This window comes from Dipodomys merriami, unplaced genomic scaffold (assembly GCF_024711535.1).
Source record: "Dipodomys merriami isolate MVZ:Mamm:240054 unplaced genomic scaffold, mDipMer1.0.p SCAF_138, whole genome shotgun sequence".
NCBI lineage: Eukaryota > Metazoa > Chordata > Mammalia > Rodentia > Heteromyidae > Dipodomys > Dipodomys merriami.
In genome coordinates this window covers 1,213,298-1,235,557 of record NW_027202693.1, presented here as the reverse complement: position 1 = coordinate 1,235,557, position 22,260 = coordinate 1,213,298, and the positions used below count along the sequence as shown (strand labels likewise).

General features: G+C 38.4%; 1 protein-coding gene across 2 annotated transcripts in view; it reads right to left on the bottom strand.

The window, feature by feature from the left end:
* Positions 1–22,260, bottom strand: part of LOC138825595 (serine/threonine-protein kinase SMG1) — a 91,291-nt gene that overhangs the window by 42,182 nt on the left and 26,849 nt on the right. For both annotated transcript variants that reach the window (XM_070020268.1, XM_070020269.1), the window contains 17 exons: positions 19,133–19,258; positions 18,665–18,737; positions 17,140–17,237; positions 15,590–15,763; positions 12,477–12,701; positions 10,549–10,650; positions 9,267–9,536; positions 7,228–7,358; positions 6,954–7,115; positions 6,283–6,401; positions 5,774–5,861; positions 5,590–5,691; positions 4,850–4,990; positions 4,145–4,344; positions 2,302–2,498; positions 1,989–2,153; positions 1,193–1,347 (listed from right to left, as the gene is read on the bottom strand). In XM_070020268.1, the coding sequence (XP_069876369.1) occupies positions 1,193–1,347; positions 1,989–2,153; positions 2,302–2,498; positions 4,145–4,344; positions 4,850–4,990; positions 5,590–5,691; positions 5,774–5,861; positions 6,283–6,401; positions 6,954–7,115; positions 7,228–7,358; positions 9,267–9,536; positions 10,549–10,650; positions 12,477–12,701; positions 15,590–15,763; positions 17,140–17,237; positions 18,665–18,737; positions 19,133–19,258 (2,528 nt within the window). The remainder of the gene's footprint in view (positions 1–1,192; positions 1,348–1,988; positions 2,154–2,301; positions 2,499–4,144; positions 4,345–4,849; positions 4,991–5,589; positions 5,692–5,773; positions 5,862–6,282; positions 6,402–6,953; positions 7,116–7,227; positions 7,359–9,266; positions 9,537–10,548; positions 10,651–12,476; positions 12,702–15,589; positions 15,764–17,139; positions 17,238–18,664; positions 18,738–19,132; positions 19,259–22,260) is intronic.

The window sequence follows — 22,260 nt, the reverse complement described above, 5'->3', positions numbered from 1 at the left end:
TGTACTGATTATCTTGTCTGTGTAATTGTAACCCCTCTGTACAGTATTTTCACAATAAAAAAAAAGAAGACAGGAAATGGAGTATTGTTTGTATTGTTTACCTAAGTGTGAGGCCCTGTACCCTTTACTAGGCCCCCTAAAATTCAAAAACAATAGACAACTAATGAATCTATAAACAGCATGAAGGTGAAGACACAGAATAAAAAGGATATCTCTCACACTCACACACACACACACACCTCTGAAGGTTACTTGTGTTTTAGATAGGCCTCACCCATCTTACTCACCTAATAAACCACTGTCTAAGGATTAGGAGTTTGCCAGTTGAAAAGATTTAAAAGCAATTGAGGAAACACCTCAAAAAGCAATTGAAGAAATTGACTCTTAATACCTTTGTGTGCATGGAAAACAGAAAAATCTTACTTTTTCTGCTTTTAACAGAAAACTATTTAAACAACAAAAAAGAACTAGAAAGGCCTACCAATAATAGAAGATGAAATTATAAGCAGCTATTTCTATGGTATATGTTCTGAATGAGTTTGAATGGAAAGTTCATTAAGAGTAATGAGCAAACACTCCAACAATATGTAGTAAATTGTGTTAGGCTCTGATATGGAGGCTTATCAACTAAGGATCAAGTTCATTCATTCATTTGAGGAGGCTAAGGTTTGAACTCAGGGACTCTTGGCTTACTAGGCTAGTATGCAACTGCTGAGTCATGCCTCCAGCCTTTTTTTGTACTGATCATTTTGACAAAAGGTGTTGCTCTATGTAGTTGTGCTTCCAGACCTCAAGACTGAGGTCCTATTTTATGCTCCTGATTGTAGCTAGAATGACGTATCATTTTGCCAAGCTTCTTCATTAAGATGCAATCTTTCAAAATTGTTTGCCTGGGATGGCCTAGAGCTGCAATCCTCCCAATCTCAGCCTTCCCTATAGTTAGGATTATAGGCACAGCCACTATACCTGGCTCAAAAGCACGTATAGAACTGACAGCTTATTTTCCAATACAATTTTTCATTAATTCCTAAGTAAGAAAGTCACTGAAATATCAACCCTAATTAAACAATATCCTAACATGCCTCCTAGTGATTATACCAACTTTGCTGAACTCAAACACACTGCTTTAACACTGAACATTTTAGCCAGCAATACAAAGGGTCTATCATCCACTTCTTTTCTTCAACCTTACCTCCCTTCAGCCTGCTGGGCCACTGAGTTAATCCAGAGAAGGTTTTTACCAACAACAGAAGATGACCACACAGCAATTCCCTGTATAGCCTCAGGACAATGAAGCTCACACAACGCCTCCACCACCATCATGATGGTTACTTCCAATTCATTCCCCTAAAAACAGCAGTTAAAGAAGTTAGTCACATACCTCAACCTCATAAAAATTTGCAAGTACTGACCACAATCTGTAGCTATTTAACATCAAATGAAATTATTTTCAGATTTTTAACATAGAAATCATTGTGTAAAAGGGTGGTACATGCATGCATACATGGAAATATGAATTTTAACATCATTCTTTAGAATGTCTAACTTCATGCTTTGATATTGGCTTGAACAAACATTTTGTATACTTTACATAATTTCACTTATTATTATAAACCCCCACTTAAAAGCCAGGAATTATTCAAGCACTTTTCCAAACATTATAAAACAATTCTTCCACAAATTTTCAACCATCATCCAGAAAGTTCAAGCCCATTTGAAACGCAAGTAGATACATGTTCTATATAGAAAACAAATAATTGACCTGAGTTTCATAAAATATTAGATCAAAACCTTTTGAAGATGAACTGATTTTATTTTATCCATTGATCACATAACATAAAAAACTTAAACCAAAGCTTCTCTTACAGATATAAAAACAATTAATTTTGGGTAGGTGTGTACTCAGTAGGCGGAGCATGTGTTAAACTCTGGGTTCAATCTCTAGCACAATAAATAAAATTAAATGATCCGAAATACATCATCCTTACCTGAGATGGATTATTTGTCTTCATTTCTGTAAGCAAGTCAAAGCCATGTCTTACTGTCACAGCAGGCTGGCCTGCCAATAATCCAACCCTCATGATAGAGAGGCGGATCCGAGTTAGCCAGTCCTGACAAGTTTGGCGATTGGTGTAGAAAAAAGTCCTAATGACCTTTAGAAAAAGGGGAAAGACAAGCTCAGGACTGGTTCAAAGTTTTAAATTTAAAGTATCAAACCCACAACTAACCCTAATGACTTGGGCTCTGCATGTACTGCCAGGATTAACAGAAGTCCTTACAAAGAACCCCACTGAAACCAACCTTGGGAGGCGATGTCAGTGCATTGGCACACCCCTCATATGCATTATACATTAATTTCTCCAGGTTCTCCAGATACTGCAGAAGAAGAACAAGTCTAAGCTGGTTGCTGCCATGGCCTTCATCATTATCTGCAGTTGTCCACTGACTCACATCTTGATCAGGGTTTAATGTGTGAGCTGCCAGACTTCTAATGATCCCTAGAAGCAGAGACAACATTGTAAATTAAAGGAAAAGTTTAAAGATCCTACAAGTGGGGGCTGGGAAGGTGGCTCAGTGGTAGAGTGCTTGCCTTGCATGCCTGAGGCCCTGGGTTTGATTCCTCAGCACCACATAAGCAAAAAGAAAAAAGCCGGAAGTGGGGCTGTGGCTCAAGTGGTAGAGTGCTAGCCTTGAGCTAAAGAGCTGAGGGACAGCACCCAGACCCAGAGTTCAGGCCCCATAACCGACCCAAAAAAAAAAAAAAAAAAAAAAAAAATCCTACAAGTATATTAAGTTATTTCACAAATCAACACTTACCAACTATCTTGTTTCTCTATCCTATTTCACAAATAACATTATCTTATTTCTCTATTGATTATTAAAAAAAAAAACATTTAACATGACTGAGCTCTCATTGTATGAGAAAAGGAGTTTTTGTGTGTTTACTGGTACTAGCACTTAAACCTAGAATCTGGAGGTTGTCCCTTCGCTTTTTCATTCAAAGCTGTCACTCATCACTTGAGCCACAACTTGTTGCTGGTTAACTAGAGATAAGAATCTCATGGAGGGCTGGGAAGGTGGCTCAGTGGTAGAGCGCTTGCCTTGCATGCCAGAGGCCCTGGGTTCGATTCCTCAGCACCACATAAGCAAAAAAAAGAAAAAAGCCGGAAGTGGCGCTGTGGCTCAAGTGGTAGAGCACTAGCCTTGAGCTGAAGAGCTGAGGGACAGCGCCCAGGCCCAGAGTACAGGCCCCATGACCGGACCCAAAAAAAAAAAAAAAAAGAATCTCATGGACTCTCCTGCTTGGGCTGGCTTCAAACTGCAATCCTCAGCTCTCAGCCTCCTGAGTATCTAAGATTACTGAGTATCCAGGATTACAGGCATAGCCCAGAGGTATCCAGCAAGAAAAAGAAAAAGGGTTTTTGTTTTTTTGAAGTTTGTTTTGTCAATCATGGGGCTTGAACTCTAGGCCTGGGTGCTGTTTAGCTCTTCAGCTCAAGGCTCGCACTCTACCACTCGAGCAACAGCGCCACTTCCAGCTTTTTTTCTCCTTATGTGGTGCTGAGGAGTCGAACCCAGGGCCTCATACATGCAAGGCAAGCACTCTACCACTCTAGCCACCTTCCCAGCCCCTGAAAAGGTGTTTTTTTCCATTAAAATTCCCTAAGTAGCCAGGAGCTGGTGGCTCATGCCTGTAACCCTAGCTACTTAGGAAGCTGAGATCTGAGGATTGTGGTTAAAAGTCAGCCCAGGCAGGAAAATCCATGAAACTCTTATCTCCAATTAACCACCAGAAAACCAGAATGGTGCTTTGGTTTAAAGTAGTACAGTGCTAGCCTTAGGCAAAAGAGCTCAGGGACAATGCCCAGGCTCTGAATTCAAGCCCCACAATTGACCCCCGCCCCCCAAAAAGCAAAAAAAATCCTTAAATTTTACCCAAAGTCTGACAACCATGTGTCTAATGTAATTATTCTATGAAACCTTATTCTATTAAATGTATTTGAAAATTATTTATAAAAGATCACAGAAAAATACATACTTTCCGAATCTTTGTTTTAACAAAGAAATTCATTATTTCTGAGTGAAAAAGGTTGTGGTCATTGTTTGCATGATGTGGTTGAAGAAGGCTGAGGAGGGGATTTACCTTCGATGGTCTGGAAGGTATCTTGAGCTCTGCCCAGTGGGGTTCTCAACTTAGAAAGGACTGTGAACTGAGCTGCTTCCCAAATAGCCCACTGCCAAAGAACAGCATCTGTCTTGAGGAGATTGCGGGGAATTGTTGATTGCTCACGCTTATCCAGTCTCTGGCAGCTATAGAACAATCTCTCTAACCAATTGTCCTTCCTGGGAAAAGTAGTTTACATTTAACAGACAATGACAACTCCATTTCAATGATGTAAAACAACTGCAGGGAGAACAGGAGTAAGAACTACAATTTTTCCTCCTCAAAGATAAAACCTATAAAATTAAGAAATACTGTTTCTCCACTTAGTATTTTGAGAACTTTTTATAGTTAAGGCATGTTAGGGAATGTTATAGACGGCTAAATTAGGTAAATGGCTAATTAATCTCCATTCACTCTAAGCATCTCCACAGTAACTTCCTCCCCAGTCTCTCCCCAAAGCAATGCTGCTGAGAAATCAGTTCACTGCCAAGTATAGCGTGACAAGGCCCCATTTCTGTTTCTACCAATGCCAGCATCAAAATAAGGTTCTCACAAAAGACCTAAAATGCCCCAGCATTACTTTTTACTCTCCTGTTCTGGTCATTCTTTCCCCCAAACCAGATGTAAGGTCAAGATATTCTTCAAATTCTTTTTCCCAATACAACAACCAAAGAAACCTCTTACCCTGTTCTATGAGAGTTCCCATACAAGATGAAACTAATGACATCAGAGAAATCCTGAGGGTGGAAGGTGTTACTAGGTGCTTTACTCATGTGGCTTCGGAGTGCTAAAGAAATTTCTTGTATTTCTGTGTGATTGTTATTGCTGTAGACAGAAAACAATTATTATTTTGCAAATATTAAATGTAGCTAAAAGTTAGCACACATTAAATGTAGTTAAATGTACTTAAAAGTAAGTTATTATATTAACTAAATTAGAAGTAAAATCATAAAACTGGGACTTTAAAATAGTCTATTATACAATTTCATCAATTCAGGCTTTTAGAGCTCCCAAATCAACTAAATTAGAAACAATGATATTATAGTTTAAGTAAGTTATAAGAAATAGTCTGGCACTATATAAATTAATTTATACTGATTATTGTAAGCTTACAAAGTTCATAAAAATCTTACTATGTTTTTCTAGATCTACTCTAAAATTTGATCCTTTGACAACCTCTTCAATCTCTGAGACATACACACTAGACAGATAGATTAATGCACCACTATGGTAAATTTGTCTTAGCCTAAACTTATTAGGTAGTAAAAACACAGTGCTCCAGCAGGGCATAAGGGTATACTCTCATAATCCCTCCATGTGGGAGGCAGAGGCTGGAGGTTGGAAAGTTCAAGGCCACATGTGATGCATAATGGGAAAAAACAAATAACAATGTACACACACACAAACCCACAATATCTTTATACCTTAAGACCACATCTAAAGGAATTGACTTCAACAGCTTTCCAAAGGCTTGCCGGATTCGAGTTCCACTATGAACCAGTTGAACACGACAAACATCAACACACCTATGAAAAATGAAATGAAAAAATTAGGTGTGGTAACATCCCCACGTCATCAGGGGCAGAGTGAACAGTCTCTAGTCCATACCTCTGTAGCAGATCGTCCGGCAAGGAAGAGGACAGAGCGTGCAGACTGCTGCATGCTTGCAGACAGATACTCACATCTTCAACAAGAGCTATTAAAAATTAAAAGTCACTTTCAGCTGTGGCAATTTGTCATGGTGTTATGAACCCACTCTTCCTCTCAAGACAAGGAGTAGCTACTATGTAATGTGCCCTGCTCCTGCTTGGTACCCATGCTGGTAGGAACACGTGGGAAACACTAACTCAGTGCAGCTCAGTGAAGTAAGCTAGCTTTTCACACAAACCTGTTTTCAGGGAAAAGTTTAACATGTAGAATGTATTTACCATCATGTGAGTTTAAATATGGGATAGTCACTAAGAAAAACTTAAATAAAAAATAACACTGTTATCTACCACTAAAATGGGGTTACACATCTTCAGATCAGGAAAAGAGCTTAAGTAACTGTCCTCTTCTGTTTACCAAATACTCCTTTTCTAAGGGTTGATGAACAAAAATTAAAATATCAGTCTTACTGTTGGCTAAAAGGCCTTTGGAAAACTTATGAAAAGATGGAAGAGAGAATAAAGGTGCATATGTTTCGGATTTCTTCATTAAAACAGCCACTTCCAAAGCCCAAGTCATCAACAGTTTCCTGAAACACAAAATGAACAGCTGACTCTACAATAAAAAGCAAAAACAAAACTTCAAAATTATTTTCTTCTTACATCAAGTTTCTTATGATTTTTTTCAAGCATCTCAAGTAATGAAACTGAAGTTGAAACTACTTTGTCAAACTGGTATCATGCCTTTTATTTTGTTGTTGTTGTTGTTGTTGTTTTGTCATGGGGCTTGAACTCTGGGCCTGGGCGCTGTCCCTCAGCTCTTCAGCTCAAGGCTAGTGCCCTACCACTTGAGCCATAGCACCACTTCCGGCTTTTTTCTTTTTGCTTATGTGGTGCTGAGGAATCAAACCCAGGGCCTCAGGCATGCAAGGCAAGCGCTCTACCACTGAGCCACCTTCCCAGCCCGGTAACATGCCTTTTAAGAAAAGCTCCTACTGACCATGATTGTAGCAAAGAATACAAAATTGGGTAACCACCAAATTGAAGAAACTGCTCTATCCCTCTCCTGTAAACCACACTGAATATTCTCAAACTTATAAGGAGAATTAACGAGTTCATATTATTTAGCACTGCTTGGGTACCTTGTGTCCTGATTAAGGTTATCCTTTTTCAGAAGTATCCCCAGAAGATTTAATATAATTGAGAAATGTTTCTTTGTAGCTGTAGTCACAGTACTAATCACAGCGCCATCGAACAAAGATGGGGACGAAGAACTAAGACTACTAGATATAAAGTGATCATGCCTGCAAGACAAGAGTAAGAATTATCTTCTCATTTTTAGTTCAAGAGTACCCAGTTCAAGAAAGACAGTATCTTTGTTTTCACTTTCTTCCAGAGGGCTGGTAAGCACAGTACCTGGTACAATGAGAATACAAGGTGTAGAGCACCGCATACTGAATGGCCGGGAAGTGAACAGCCAGGTCACCATGCACAATCATCAGGTTCTTACTCAAAAGTGCAAAGACGGTTGGGGAGAGAGCCCACATCTAACAACATACAAAAGAAAACGTATTTATGACGCCTCCAAAAGGCACACAAGCATACAAAGAGTTTATCATTCACACTAAGTTTGGCGTTTGTTTTTTTTTTGGTGATACTGGAGCATAGCATTTGCTAGGCAAATGGCCTAACACTTGAGACATGTCCTGGGGGGCCCTTTTTGCTTTACTTTGGGGATAGGGTCTCATGTTTTTGTCCAGGTTGGTTTGGATTTTAAACTTTCTATTTCCCCTTCCTGCACTACTGAGATATAGTGTCATGAACTGTTTGCTAACTGACCTAAAATCATAATCTTCCCAAGCAGCTAGGTCCTGTTTGAATATTTTTTAATATGACAGACCAAATTTGGAAATAACCTGGGGTCTTCAGTAAACACTTTTTTTTTTTTGAGGAAAGTAAGTCTTAGGCATTATTGGCTATATATAACACATGTGGGGTAATATGGCAACTCCTCAACAATGCCACTGAAGTGGGAAAAGTTATAGCCAAAACAGAAAGGAGCGTGGCTGCCAGTCTGTCAATATGACTTTCTTTAAACAGGAGCAAGTGCAGACAGTCACACTTCTAAATGCATCCCAAAGGATTGATTAAATTGTACATTCTAAGTAGAAATAGTACAGCATATGAATTATATATACAGGTGGTCCATGGGCCAATCTAAGCAAAGTCCTTTGTCCCCTTTGGTATAGTTTTTTGGTTGGTTGTGGGGCTTGAACTCTGGGCTTGGGCGCTGTCCCTGCGCTCTTCAGCTCAAGGCGAGCACTCTACCGCTTGAGCCACAGCGCCACTTCTGTACCCTTTGGTATAGTATCTCACATTTTCTCAATTTCTAATACACTACAAATGGCCAGGGGCCCTGTCCTATGAGAAAAGTAAGTGTATTGTATCACTCACTCTACACTTTTTCTACACTTTCCTTTTTCTTTTGAAAATACTGAGTACTGAAAACTGACACTGGGCCTCAAACTTGCCAGGCAAATACTCATCACTTTAGCCACCCCTCCAGTTCCTTTGCTTTTAGTCTATTTTTTGGATAGGGTCTCACACTTGGTCCAAAATACTCTTAAGACTACAATTCCCCTACCTTTGCCTTCTGAGTACTGATGGCTACAGGTGTGAGCCACCAGCCTTTCCCCCTTCCTTTCTACTGCAAAGATACTGCTGATCCCACCTTTTCTCCAAGGTGCAAGACATTAATTTTCTCCATTTTTTGTATACAATGTGAATTCCTTGAAAAATTTGAATAGATAAATAAAACAAGTCTACTGCAGCCTTCAAATACGAGATTAAACTAGCAAATATCTTACATTTCTTAAAGGAAAAAAAACAGCTTTTTCTTTTTTTGGCTAATAATGGAGCTTGAACTCTGGGCCTCCCACTATTGCTTAGCGGGGGGGGGGGGGGGGGGTGTCTTTCCTCTTTTCCTAAGAGAATATGAGCCAGGTGTGATGGCACCTGCTTGTAATCCTAGCACTCAGGAGATGAGAGAGTCCCACATCAGCTTCCTGGACTACTCAGTAAGGCCCTATCTAGATGGAAAAATGTATGGGAGGGAAATATATATATATATATATGATTGTATCAGAAGACAAAAAAGTATGAGGAAGAAAGAGACTATATTAAAGGAATGCTATTATCTTAAGTATGAAAAATACTGAAATTCTGCAAATTGCTAGATTTAACAGGAGTAATTCCTGAAAGGTATTTCCTAGCAAATAAATGTAAAATAGTCTATAGCAAGGGAAAAACTTAAATCTAGTGGTACAAAAATATTCCCACCAATTTTATACACATATGCACATCCTAAATATGTCCACTGCAGTAATTCTGTAGACCCTGGCATGATATCACATGAACTACACAGAAATGTACAGTCATTGTAAGTGAAGGCTCACCCCAATTAAAGAGTTCTTGGCATTTCCAATTGTCGTCAGTGCACTGAGGTCAAATATAACTATAAACTTTGCATTGTCTACATTAAATACGTGACTCTTGAAAGCCTCATGTTTTATTTCAGAACAGGCCTCAGGAAGTTGTAGACTATGTAGTAGGTTGTTTAGGGCACAAGTCATCTCTCCCAAAATTAATTTATAGGCAGTCTCCAGGACAGGAATATTCTTTAAGCTGAGCACTGCTTGATAAACAGCATGGGCTACAGCAACAACCTGAAAAAGATTAAATTACAGAAAGTGATAGTCAACAGAAAATAAATGTCCGAAGTGCATGGCGGGGGGGATGAACTTAAGAACACCTAGCAATCACAATTAAAAAAAAAACAAACCTTGGTAACATGTGTACACACACACACACACATGTATGTATATATACTCATATATATGTATTTTACTAAGGCTTTGTAAAGTGTAAAGTTTTATTACATATAAAACTCTTTAAGTGGTCCTTTATTCTTTTTTTTTGCAAATATTATCAAAACATGCAAATAGCAGATTAAGATTTGTTCTCTACATCTATTTAGAAAAATTTATAGTGGGTTTGAGTAGGAGTAAGTTGAGAAACTATTTTTTAACTTACAGTAGACACATTGCTTCTGAATTTAAAACTTCACAAATAATTTGCCTTCTTTTTCTTTGGGGGTAGAGGGGGTAGTACTGGAGATTGCTAGGCAACCTCTCTACAGTTTGGACTATGTTTCCAGCTACCTTTTCCATTGGTCATTCTCTTTCTTTTTGGCAGTACTGGGATTGGACTCAGCCTGGTGCTTATGGTCCTCTCCATTTGAGCTACTCCTCCAGCCCTGCTTTTAGCTACTGATTTTGGAGAAAAAGTCGAGCTAACTTTTCTGCTCAGGCTGGTCTTAAACTGTGATTTTCCAGATCTCAGCCTCCAGAGTTATCCCCTCATGTCTCTTTTCCAACTATCTAGAATTACCACTGCACCCAGCATACCTCTTTTATCTTTCTGAAAATTTGCTAAAGCTGTATTAGTAAGAACAAAACAAATTCTGAGAAAAGTTATCAAATATTCTGAAAAAATCATCTGACACATCATCAAATATTCAGGATGATAATCATCCAGTATTAATTTGAAGCTATCATTAGTCACTATATTCTAGATCAAGTATTACTTAACTGTTTCATTTATGTAGCCTACTAGGCACCTAAGTCCAATTCTTCAATGATATCTGCTATCAAAAGTGATAATTAATGTATCACTTACCTCTTTTTCTTTATGATAACGTAAAAATAATAGTTTAGATGATGGTATAAATAGTTTTTCTACAAATGATGATGGTAGTTTTGTATTTATCTGCTCGACAATCTAAAAAGAATAGAAATTTTTTAATGAACTTATTCAAATCTAAAGAATATATTTAAGAACCTTAAAAGCATAGTGCTAAGTGATTCCCACTATGCTACATTCTAAATAAATAAACAATGGAGGCAATAAAAACATGAACGTTACCAAGGGATGAAGGGGAAATCACAAAGGGTACATGGGTGAACACGAGGCATTCTTAGGACTCTATGAATGACACTACTAGTAAACAAGCACTTGTCACTATACATTTGTCAAAACCCAGAAGATGAACACGAGTGACTCCTAAAGCAGGCTATGAACTTCCATTAGTAATAATATATGAATATTTGCTCAATAATTTTTACAAATGTACCACTTAAAGTAGGTTAGTAAGAAGAAGAAACTTGTGTTGGAGGATCATTTAACAAGTCTCCGATTTCCTATTCATTTCTTCTGTCAACCTAAAAACTACATTAAAAATAAAGCCTATTAATTTAGAAAGAGCAAGGTAGATATCTAAGCTATATTTTAAAGCCCTCACAATACAATATTAAAAGGTTTAAAAACCTACATAAAATACATACATTTCACACTTACATGCTGGTACTTTTTTTACATTGCAAAGTGAGTTGTGTAAGCTTAGCAGAAATGTTTGACACAATGGGAATTTTCTTTAAACAATACAATTGGAAATGAAGGTACATGAAGGAGGCAAAGTCAGCAGCAGTCAAGATGAAACCAGATGGCCCATGAGTTTCTAATTATAGAAGCTGGTACTTAGCATGCAGAGACTCATTACAGTGTCCTATTTTGCATTGCTTTACAGTGTCCATAACCAGGGAGGAGTTACTTACAGTTGAGAAACTATAAAGGATAAAAGGCCATAAACCAAGTTTTATACAGGAAATAAAATAAAGGTCCTTGAAAATAGCTCTCATAATACTTAGCAGAATGCTAGACAAATTTTGGAATATTTCATTTAAAAAAAAAAAAAGAGGGCTGGGAAGGTGGCTCAGTGGTAGAGCGCTTGCCTTGCATGCCTAAGGCCCTGGGTTCGATTCCTCAGCACCACATAAGCAAAAAGAAAAAAGCTGGAAGTGGCGCTGTGGCTCAAGAGGTAGAGCGCTAGCCTTGAGCTGAAGAGCTGAGGGACAGCGCCCAGGCCCAAAGTTCAGACCCCACAACCGGACCTCCCCCCCCAAAAAAAAAGAAAGAAAGAAAAAAAAAAAAAAGAGTGAGAGAGTGTGTTGAAGCCACACACCAGTAGCTCAAGACTGTAATCCTTACTCAGGAAACTGAGAATCACAGTGTGAAGGCAGCCCAGGCAGGAAAGTACATGAAATTCGTATCTCCAATAACCAAAACAAAAAGCTGGAAGTAGAGCTATGGCTCAAGTGGTAGAGCACTGGCCTTCCCCAGAAAGCACTCAGACCCAAAGTTTAAGCCCCAGAATGGGGGAACACACACACACAGAGACAGACAGACAGACAGACAGACAGACAGACAGACAGACAGACAGACAGACACACACACAGACACACACAGACACACACAGACACACACACAGACACACACACAGACACACACACAGACACACACACAGACACAGACACACACAGACACACACACACACACACACACACACACACGAAAAGAAGAGTGAAAGTTGCACTGAAATCAGCAGACAAAAGTAAATTGTTACTAGAACAAATGCAAACTAGACTGATCAATGCACTAAAAAAAATAATTAAAAAAAAAAACATTCAAACCAAGCCCTAATTTCTTATCTAAATAAAGGCCTAAATAAATCCACATGTCAAAAAGGAACAAAAGCATAATTCACATACCAATGTGAGTAAATTCAAGACTGAGATGATATAATCAGTACCACAAGTCTGGCAATTCTCCAGTTGGTCTAATCCATATGTAATGACCATATCACAATGTATACTCATGCTAGGATCCAAGCTGCCGAGCAAAACACCAACACACTCATTAGCAGCTGTCAACACAGCCTCAGAAAAAAATACTTGGTTTGCAGCCGTCACACATCTCATTACTCTGTACAGAACCTGCAAATGAGGAAAACAAAGCAGCTTTAAAAAAAAATTCACATGATTCCACATGGCAAGAAAACATTCTATAGAATGCATCTTCAATAGAAAATGAACAACCTGCCATGCCATAGTAGTTTTAGGGTTTTTTGTTTTTTTTTAGATGAAGTCTCACTGTATTGCCCAGGCTGGCCTGAAATTTGCAATCCTCCAGCCTCAAGCTCTTGAGTATGTACTACCATGCCTACATCCAGTAATCTGTTAGGTTTTAGTTCTCAGTAGCTGAAAAATAAGGTTATCCTTAGTACAATATGGAAAAAGAATCAATCATGGCTAAAAAATTCCCAAGTATTTTTGTGACAGGAAATGGAATTTGCCATCTTCTATTTCCTTTATGCCTAAATGCCTACTTCCTCTCTCACCAAAGTCACTAAAGGGTTGAAGCTCAAAATCTCTGTAATCATGAAATAGACCAGAACTTAAAATGATTACACTATTAGCTACATGCTACCTGAAGATCAGCTCTTGGACTTTTGACAATCAAGTCTATTAAACCTAAACACCCAAGTCACCTTAAGCTAATGTTAAGTTCATAAATCAATTAACATGCTAGACAAGTTTCTATTCCCAATCCCTGGTAAGCTTTTACAGAAGATAAGCATTTCTAGGCTTGCTATATAATACCTACTAAAATTTATTTTAAAAAGTTTCTTTCAAATCACACATATATACATACAAAATTCAAATAGCCAATACTTACATATAAATTATTTATATTAAGAAAATACAAATTGTTGCTGCAAAGTATTTCTGTAAGTCAATAGACCTATATTGAAGACCTTCACAAAGTAACAGACTTAACTATCCTAAAAAATAATTATGTTCCTTTCCCTTTATTTCACAGGGTGAGTTAACTGCCTTTATTTCAACTCTGACAAGCTTTAAAAAGTCACTTTTTTTTTTTTTTTGGCCAGTTCTGGAGCTTGAACTCAGGGTCTGGGTACTATCCTTGAGCCTCTCTGTGCTCAAAGTTAGCACTTTACCACTTGAGCCACAGCACCACTTCTGGCTTTCGCTGTTTAGATGGTACTAAGGAATAGATCCCAGGGCTTCATGCATGCTAGGCAAGCACTCTACCACTAAGCCACTCCCAGCCAAAAAAGTAGTGAAAAGGAAACAAAAATACTAAACCATTTTGATCAAATTTAAAATAATAACATTATCTAGCAGTATGTTCCACAGAATCAATCCCAGGGCTTCATGAATGCTAGGCAAGCACTCTACCACTAAGCCACATGCCCAGCCAAAAAAGTAGTAAAAAGGAAACAAAAATACTAAGCCATTTTGATCTTTTCTTTTTTTTCTTTTTTTTTTTTTGGGGGGGGAGGGTTCCAGTTGTGGGGCCTGAACTCTGGGCCTGGGCGCTGTCCCTCAGCTCTTCAGCTCAAGGCTAGCGCTCTACCACTTGAGCCACAGCGCCACTTCCAGCTTTTTTCTTTTTGCTTATGTGGTGCTAAGGAATTGAACCCAGGGCCTCAGGCATGCAAGGCAAGTACTCTACCACTGAGCCACCTTCCCAGCCCCATTTTGATCAAATTTAAAATAGTAACATGAAAGTTTGTCTTTAGGATGTATCTGTTAGAATATGCAATTAACTCACCAAGAATTACATTTATTAACAAATATCCTACTTTATCTAGCAGTATGTTCCACAGAAGCAAATACACCTAGAAGCTAGCATTATATCAGAACAGTAAAATTGTAATAATCTAGATTAAGCCTTCTAGAACTACACACATGCCTTTCTGTTCTTAGGGAAACACAGTAGTACCTGTGCTCGTTTTTCCTGTGAAAGGGAAACACACACTGCTGGAACAGAATGCAGCTAATATTTTGGGCTGAATGAAGTACACTTCTGCTTACAATGGGTCTCAGATTAGTGTATACTTTAAATTGGTGTGTCTGTATGTTATCTGAAAATCCAAAAACTTGTAGACTGGGCACCGGTGGCTCACACCTGTAATCCCAGCTACTCAAGAGGCAGAGATCTGAGGATCATGGTTCAAAGCCAGCCAGAGCAGAAAAAGCCCGGGAGACTCTTATCTCCATAAACTATTTAGAAAAGGCCAGAAGCGGTATTGTGGCTACAGTGGTAGAGTGCTAGCCTTGGCCACAAAAAGGCTTAGGGACAGCACCTAAACCCTGAGTTAAAGCCCCAGGGCTTGCAAAATACAAACAAACAAACAAACAAAAACAAAAACAAAAACAAAACTGTAAGCATATGACAGGGGATGGAACCCAAGAACTCATACTATGAGCCAAATCCCTACCCCCCAAAAAATAATAAGATTTTTCTACCATGTGTTAAACTTAAAATGCTGAAATATTTAAAAGTAGAAACAATAGGGGCTGGGAAGTTGGCTCAGTGGTAGAACACTTGTCTTGCATGCCTGAGGCCCTGGGTTCAATTCCTCAGCACCACATAAGCAAAAAGAAAAAAAGCCGGAAGTGGCGCTGTGGCTCAAGTGGTAGAGCGCTAGCCTTTAGCTGAAGAGCTGAGGGACAGCGCCCAGGCCCAGCGTTCAGGCCCCATGACCGGACCCAAAAAAAAAAAAGTAGAAACAATATTTTAAAATTTGCATTTAAAAAGAAGTAAGTGGATCTGTGAAGGCTCTAAGAGAAAATTCCATAGAAATTTTTTTAAATTCAGTGGTTACTTTTTCCCAGCAAAGGAATGGTAGGAAGAAGCTAGAGTAGAGTCAGCAGGTTTCCCTGCTTTTCTAACCAAGATACAGATATGCTACACACATGAAAGGCTAAGAGCACAGCTCATTAGGCACAAGAAGAATTACAGTACATAACAATTCTGCTTCTGAGTGACACTTCAAACTCCTAAAGACACTTACATCTGTTACATATGCCTCAGTAATTGGAGGACCCCGAATTGGGCTGAAGCGCTCCCCGATGCTCCTCACCACAGTACTGAACACCCGGAGTAGTGCTGCAAGCTTTGGTAAAGACACTGATGGAGGAGGAACATCTTCATCCACTGATTCCCCAGAGGCCACATGGCTGAGGTCCTAGATGTGAATTCACAGCATTCTTATTTAAGCAGTACTTTTTTATGCATGTATGTACCACCACACCCAGTAACCTTCTCGTTTTTTAGTCAATTAAGTTTAGAACACAATCTTGTAAATCAAAGAGAATTTTAAACTAGAAGAGAGTAACAAATATGACTCCAAATATCAAAACAGGTCTTATCTATTTTAAAAAGCCCACATGAAACACACAGATTTAGAAAATGATCTCCTGCAGAGACAGTGTTGGAGAAAAATCTATTCTACTATGTATCCTGTAAGTATATAAAGATATAACCCAGAAATTTTCCCATTCCTAAACTGGTTTTATACTAAACTCTCATTCTAATATCCTTTGAGCTACTAAATAAAAAATAAGTACTCTGTGCCACTATTAGGCATTTAAAAGGCAAAAGTTGAGGTTAAAAAAATCATAAATATCTATTCCACAGACTTTTAATCCAGTGAAGACAAAAGATACACTCAAAAGATTAGTAAAATGAGACATTAGAAGTATTATAGGGACCAGGAACAGGGCTCAAGTGCAGAAAGCCTAACTATTACGCAAGGTTCTGAGTTCAAAACACAATATTGTCAGGGAAAAAAAAAGAGAGAGAAGTATTATGCATCTGCAGACAACAATAAGCTATGATGAAAGCCAAATGTCTTTGAATGGGCAGATTCAGAAAGGGAGCTGCAGAGTAAAGTAGGTAACAAGAGACCACATGGGGAAGCAAGAAAACAAGTAAGAAAGTAAAATGGCTCCTTGCTTTCCCTGACAAAACCAAACAGAGCAGCACAACTAAATACAGTTAATAATGAAGGGATGAAGAAAATAGAAAGCTCAATTTGGAGGGAACTTTCAACACTACAAAGAATCATGGTGTATGTGAAGAACCACAGACAGACACAGACAAGAGATGGCTGAAGCCTTGGTTGGCAGTGAGGCCAGGAAAGCCCAGAGGCTTCATCAGTGCACTGCCACACAACTCAGGTACAGCTACATAAGTTGGACGAAGCCAAAGCTTGTCCTCCAGAGCGTGATGTGAGACACCACCATTATATCCACTCAACATTAACTTAACTTACTTTAAAGGTATCTGGGAACAAAAAGTAAGAATAAACCAAAGAATACATCTTCTGGAAAATATTGGCTGCCAAGAGTATTTCAAGCTTTATAAAATATAAGGTCTAACTTTTTATAGCCTTTCAATTTAAGAACATCTGAAAAAAACAAACTGTGATGGTCTTATAATTTCTACTTTAAATACAAGGGGATTCTAAATTATCTTAATATACATCTAGTGCCTTTATAAAATTTCTGAATGCTTTTCTACTGGTAATCTAAGAAATAATGTAGTTTTCTATAAACTCACCTCAGCATATGCCTCCATGTCTTCTAGAAATTGCCCAAGGAGAGTGGTAGAAAATGCAAGATCAGCTACCCAGAATGGTTCCAAACTCTGCAACCACCCTTGGAATCATTAAAAAATTTTGAAAGAACAGGAAAAACAAAACAAAAAACAGAACGCCAAAATTTTAAAAGAAATTCAAGAACTTTGATTTATTTAAATTTACTATGTTGAATTGAAGCCCTCTGTACAACTAATGATCATAAAAAATTAGTAATATTTTTATTTAAATTATTTTATCACACAAATCATGGCCTTAGTCACACAAACTTTGTTGTAAAACTTTCCAGTTGCCCATCTAAAAACACGTTCTATATAAAATCAGGATTGCTAACAAGTAATAACATGATGATTATGATTAACCAAGCATGAGTACTGAGAGGTGTTTATTTGTTTTGGTCGGTTATAGGGCTCAGGGCCTGGGTGCTGTCCCTGAGCACTTTTTTTTTTTTTTTTTTTTGGTCTGTCGTGGGGCTTGAACTCTGGGCCTGGGCGCTGTCCCTCAGCTCTTCAGCTCAAGGCGAGCGCTCTACCACTTGAGCTACAGCGCCACTACCCTGAGCACTTTTGCTCAAAGCTAGCACTCTACCAGTTTGAGCCACAGCTCCACTTCCAGCTTTTAAGTGGTTAATTGGAAACGAGTCTCATGGGGACTTTTCTGCCTAGGCCAGCTTCGAACCCTGACCCTCAGGTCTCAGCTTCCTGAGTAGCTAGGATTACAAGCGTGAGCCACTGGTGCCCAGCTGAGAACCTCTTTTAATGCTATAGAAATGAACATTCCTTAAAAATTACATACTTCATGTTCTTAGTGTTTAAAAGGTTTCACATCCATACCCATATAGTCTCTATACATGACTTAAAATTAAAATGCGACTATCTACTTGGTTTGCTAACCCAGGGTCACATACAGCCATCACAGATGTTCTCACCTCCACAGTAGGAAGGAAAGGAGACCAAACTGTTCTCAAACACATCTCACTTTTAGAAGTGTATGGAACCAAGTACTGCACCTGGAATTAGCTGGCATATGCAAACATTCACCCAAAGACAAAACCACTTTGTTATGATTTGTGACAGTTCTCTAAATACCTATGGGGAAGAGGGTGGTGGTGGTTGCTGCTGTTTTAAGTAATCAGAAAAACAGCAAAAATTCCAAATAACTTGATCTTCCATCAGGGTACTGTAGCCACCATTATTTCCTTCTACCAGGAAATGCTACATAAAACTTAAGGTACATCCTTCACATTTCTCACAGGTGCAACACTGCAATCTGTACTCACATTCCCTACTATTAACCACATGATTTTCCCTTGACAACATCAATTTAGCTAAGTGACACTCATTTATAATAACCAATTTATTTCCCTCAAGCAATTAGTCTTCCTGGATCATGGAAGGAACTGTCATAGTAGATGGTCTTGGGAGGACCTGCATTCTTGCCCATAATACATAAATAACTGGTATAAACGAGAACAGAAAGAAACCTTACCAGACACCTGCTGTGTGAGTGATGGTTTCTGAGTATGGTCTATGTGCCATCCAACTAATATATCCACTGTATCCTAGATGGAAAGAAAAAGAGAGGAGGCCAGTCACTGGAAGCACTTAACTGCCACTCTACCTATGGACCATTTCACAGTAAAACAAGCTAGGAAAATGCCCTTCTATTCTATGGTCTTGACATTAAGAAACTTAGTAGGGGGAAGTGAGGGACTGGAAGAGGAAGGGACTGCATTCATGATATAGATGAAATATTTTATCTTGAAGTACTGAGGTTAGAAAGCATGCAGTTTTTATTTTTATAAAAGCAGTATCATTACATCAATTCAAACACAGACCCTCAAACGCCACTGATAAACTGAAAGGAGAATCAATGTGTTTATTGTCTGTGATTTCCCAGTTTTTCACACCACAATCCTCCCCTCACCTCATCATTGAAGGACAGTGGGAAACTCACCCTAAAATTGGTGCTGAAAATATGAGGGTAACATCGAGCCACCAAAAGAATGCATTTAACACACTTGCAAAGTAATTCTGGTGTATCCACATTTTCAAGGATGGACTGTAGGCTGGTCATTACAAGCTTAAAAATAAGTTACAAACTGTAAGTACTCAACAAAGGAGAAAACAAATTAGATCATTACTGGTGACTATATTTAAAACCGATCATGTTAACCAAACAAAACAAGTTTTAGTTGAAAAAGTTGAAAACTGCCAGTTCCTCACACCTATAATCCTAGCAATTCAGGAGGCTGAGATCTGAGGATCGCGGTTCAAAGCCAGCCCAGGCAAGAAACAGAGACTCTTAGTGGCGCTGTAGCTCAAGTGGTAGAGCGCTTGCCTTGAGCTGAAGAGCTGAGGGACAGTGCCCAGGCCCAGAGTTCAAGCCCCACAACCAACAAAAAAAAAGTTGAAAACATCTCAACTCCACAAAACTGGAAGGGTGAAAACATTGTTCTCCACATTAACATCTACTAACATTATTTCTTTAGCAGCAATTATCTACTAAGTAATATCTTTGTCCATAATTCATAAACACTCACCTATACCCTGACTCTAACTAAATTTCAAATACAAGAATATTTAGGAAACTATTTTCTTTAAAGTATCACAATTACGGGGCTGGGAAGGTGGCTCAGTGGTAGAGCGCTTGCCTTGCATGCCTGAGGCCCTGGGTTCAATTCCTCAGCACCACATAAGCAAAAAGAAAAAAAGCCAGAAGTGGCGCTATGGCTCAAGTGGTAGAGCGCTAGCCTTGAGCTGAAGAGGTGAGGGACAGCGCACAGGCCCAGAGTTCAGGCCCCACGACTGGACCCAAAATAATAATAATAATAATAATAATAATAATAAAGTATCACAATTACTTTTCAATTTAAACTGTAAACACATTTTATGCAATTACAGCATTAGAACAAAGTTTATACAATTTGTTTCAACTCAGAATGTCTTAGCATGACCACCACACATCAATGACAGCAAGCGGGTTCTTGTTACCAGTATATACACACTGACAAAATAAATATATAGCATATCACTGATAGAATGTTCTAGATCTGTTAAAAACCATTTTTCATAAAAGAAACAGTTCTTTACAAAGGCTGCTATAACATTAAGATATGCTAGAACTACAGTCTCTACTTCACAGAAGTCAGTGCTGTAACCTGTACTACCAAGAATATTAGTGAATGCTACAATCACTCCCTGAAGAAAATACTACCAAACCCAAAATATTCCAAATGTCTCAAGGCATGATATCCAGATCACTCCCAAGGGGGGAAAGAAGCCTTCTCAAAAGGCAGACTAACTAGATCTGGAGTCATCCTCTCCTCCAGGTGATCAAACTGCACATGGGAGAGTGGATGAGCTACATTACCTGCCTGTTGGTGTGGTGTAGTAGCATAAAGTACTGACTGACTCAAACCAGGAAAGAACAATGTAAAAGTAGAGCATAGCATTAAAGTTCCTTTTCTTGGGAAACTATTCGAAGTTAAAGGAGATCTTAAAAAGGCATAATATCAAATACAATGCTTGAATCTTGATGAATTCTTGGTTACCGGAGACATAGCTATCAAAGACATCTTTAGGGTAAAACTGAGAAATTTGAATTTGTACTGTAAATATAAGAAAATTCACATTTGGGTGTGATTACAATATTGCTGTTACACATAACAAATTATTCCACATACTGAATTGTCATGGTGTCATTTACCTTCAAATGGTTCAACATTCAGGGAGACAGACAGACAGAAACAGAGAGCCCAAGAAAGAGAAATAGAACAAAACCTTACCAAAAGGTCACTAGGTAACAGTTAAAATGCAACATCCCAGGTGCTGGGTTCAATCTTCAGCACATCCCACCCCAAAAGAGTTATTAAGTGTGATAAATCTAGATAAAGTACATAAGTATCTCTTGTATTAGTTTATATGCTTTCCTGTGAATTTGTACATTTTCAAAATTAGGAAATGTTTGTAAAATACAAACATTTGTAAATGAAACATATCATGAGTTATTAAAAAAAAAGCAAGCAAAATGAATTTGCCACTAGATGATATGCACAGCTGTACACTTGAGTTTTTTCCAGCTTACAGTAGCAACTGGACCTGTTAAATAGGGACTAGATGACATCAAAAACTATGAGTGTTGTCACACCTGGAGGTATCTGTTAGTCAGCTTGGTTTCTGAATGGGCTTTTGGCACAACACCCACCCCCATGGCAGATCTGATATCAACACTATGAATCCCGTAGACATTCTGTAAAATGCCATGGAAATAATTGCTTTTCATTTTAAGGGGATGGGAAAAGAACAAATGAATCTGTCAATAAAGCATATAAAATACGTAAAGATGGAATGCTTCATAAAGATCTAAAGAAATAGAGAAATTCTAAAACAGGGAGAAAAAATACCAAATAACAACACTCTAATATTTAAAAACATGATCTCAAAAAAAATTTTAATTCAAGGTCTGGAAATGTGGCTTGCCAAGAAGCCATACCACATAAACAGAAAAGGCCAGAAGTGGTGCTATGGCTCAAGTGGTAGAGTATTATCCTTCAGCACAAACATGTTTAGGAACAGAGCCCAGGCCCTGACTCCAAGCCCCAGGACTGGGAAAAAAAAATTCAAATCTTGCTCAAAAGTTATTTAACACCAGGCACTGGTGGCTCATGTGTATAATCCTAGCAACTCAGAAGACTGAGATCTAAGGATTATGGTTCAAAGACAGCAAAGTCCATGAGACTCTTATCTCCAATGAACTACCATTAATTAAGCTGGAAGTGGCACTGTGGCTCAAGTTGTAGAGTGCTAGCCTTGAGCAAAAAAGCTCAGGGACAGCACAGCACCCAGGCCCTGAGTTCAAGCCCCAGGACCAGCATTTAAAAAAAAAAAAAAAAAAGATAGTGCTTTCTTTATGCATTCCCCATTATAAACAAAAATGAAATAAAGCTATGCAAAGCTGGTATTCCTTATAAATAAGTTTTATATTAATTTGGATGAAGAATTGCTTGCCTGTCTTGTCATCAGCATAAAAAATTTCAGAACTGAGTGTGATGTGTAGTGTGATGTTTTCCTCAAAAAATGTGA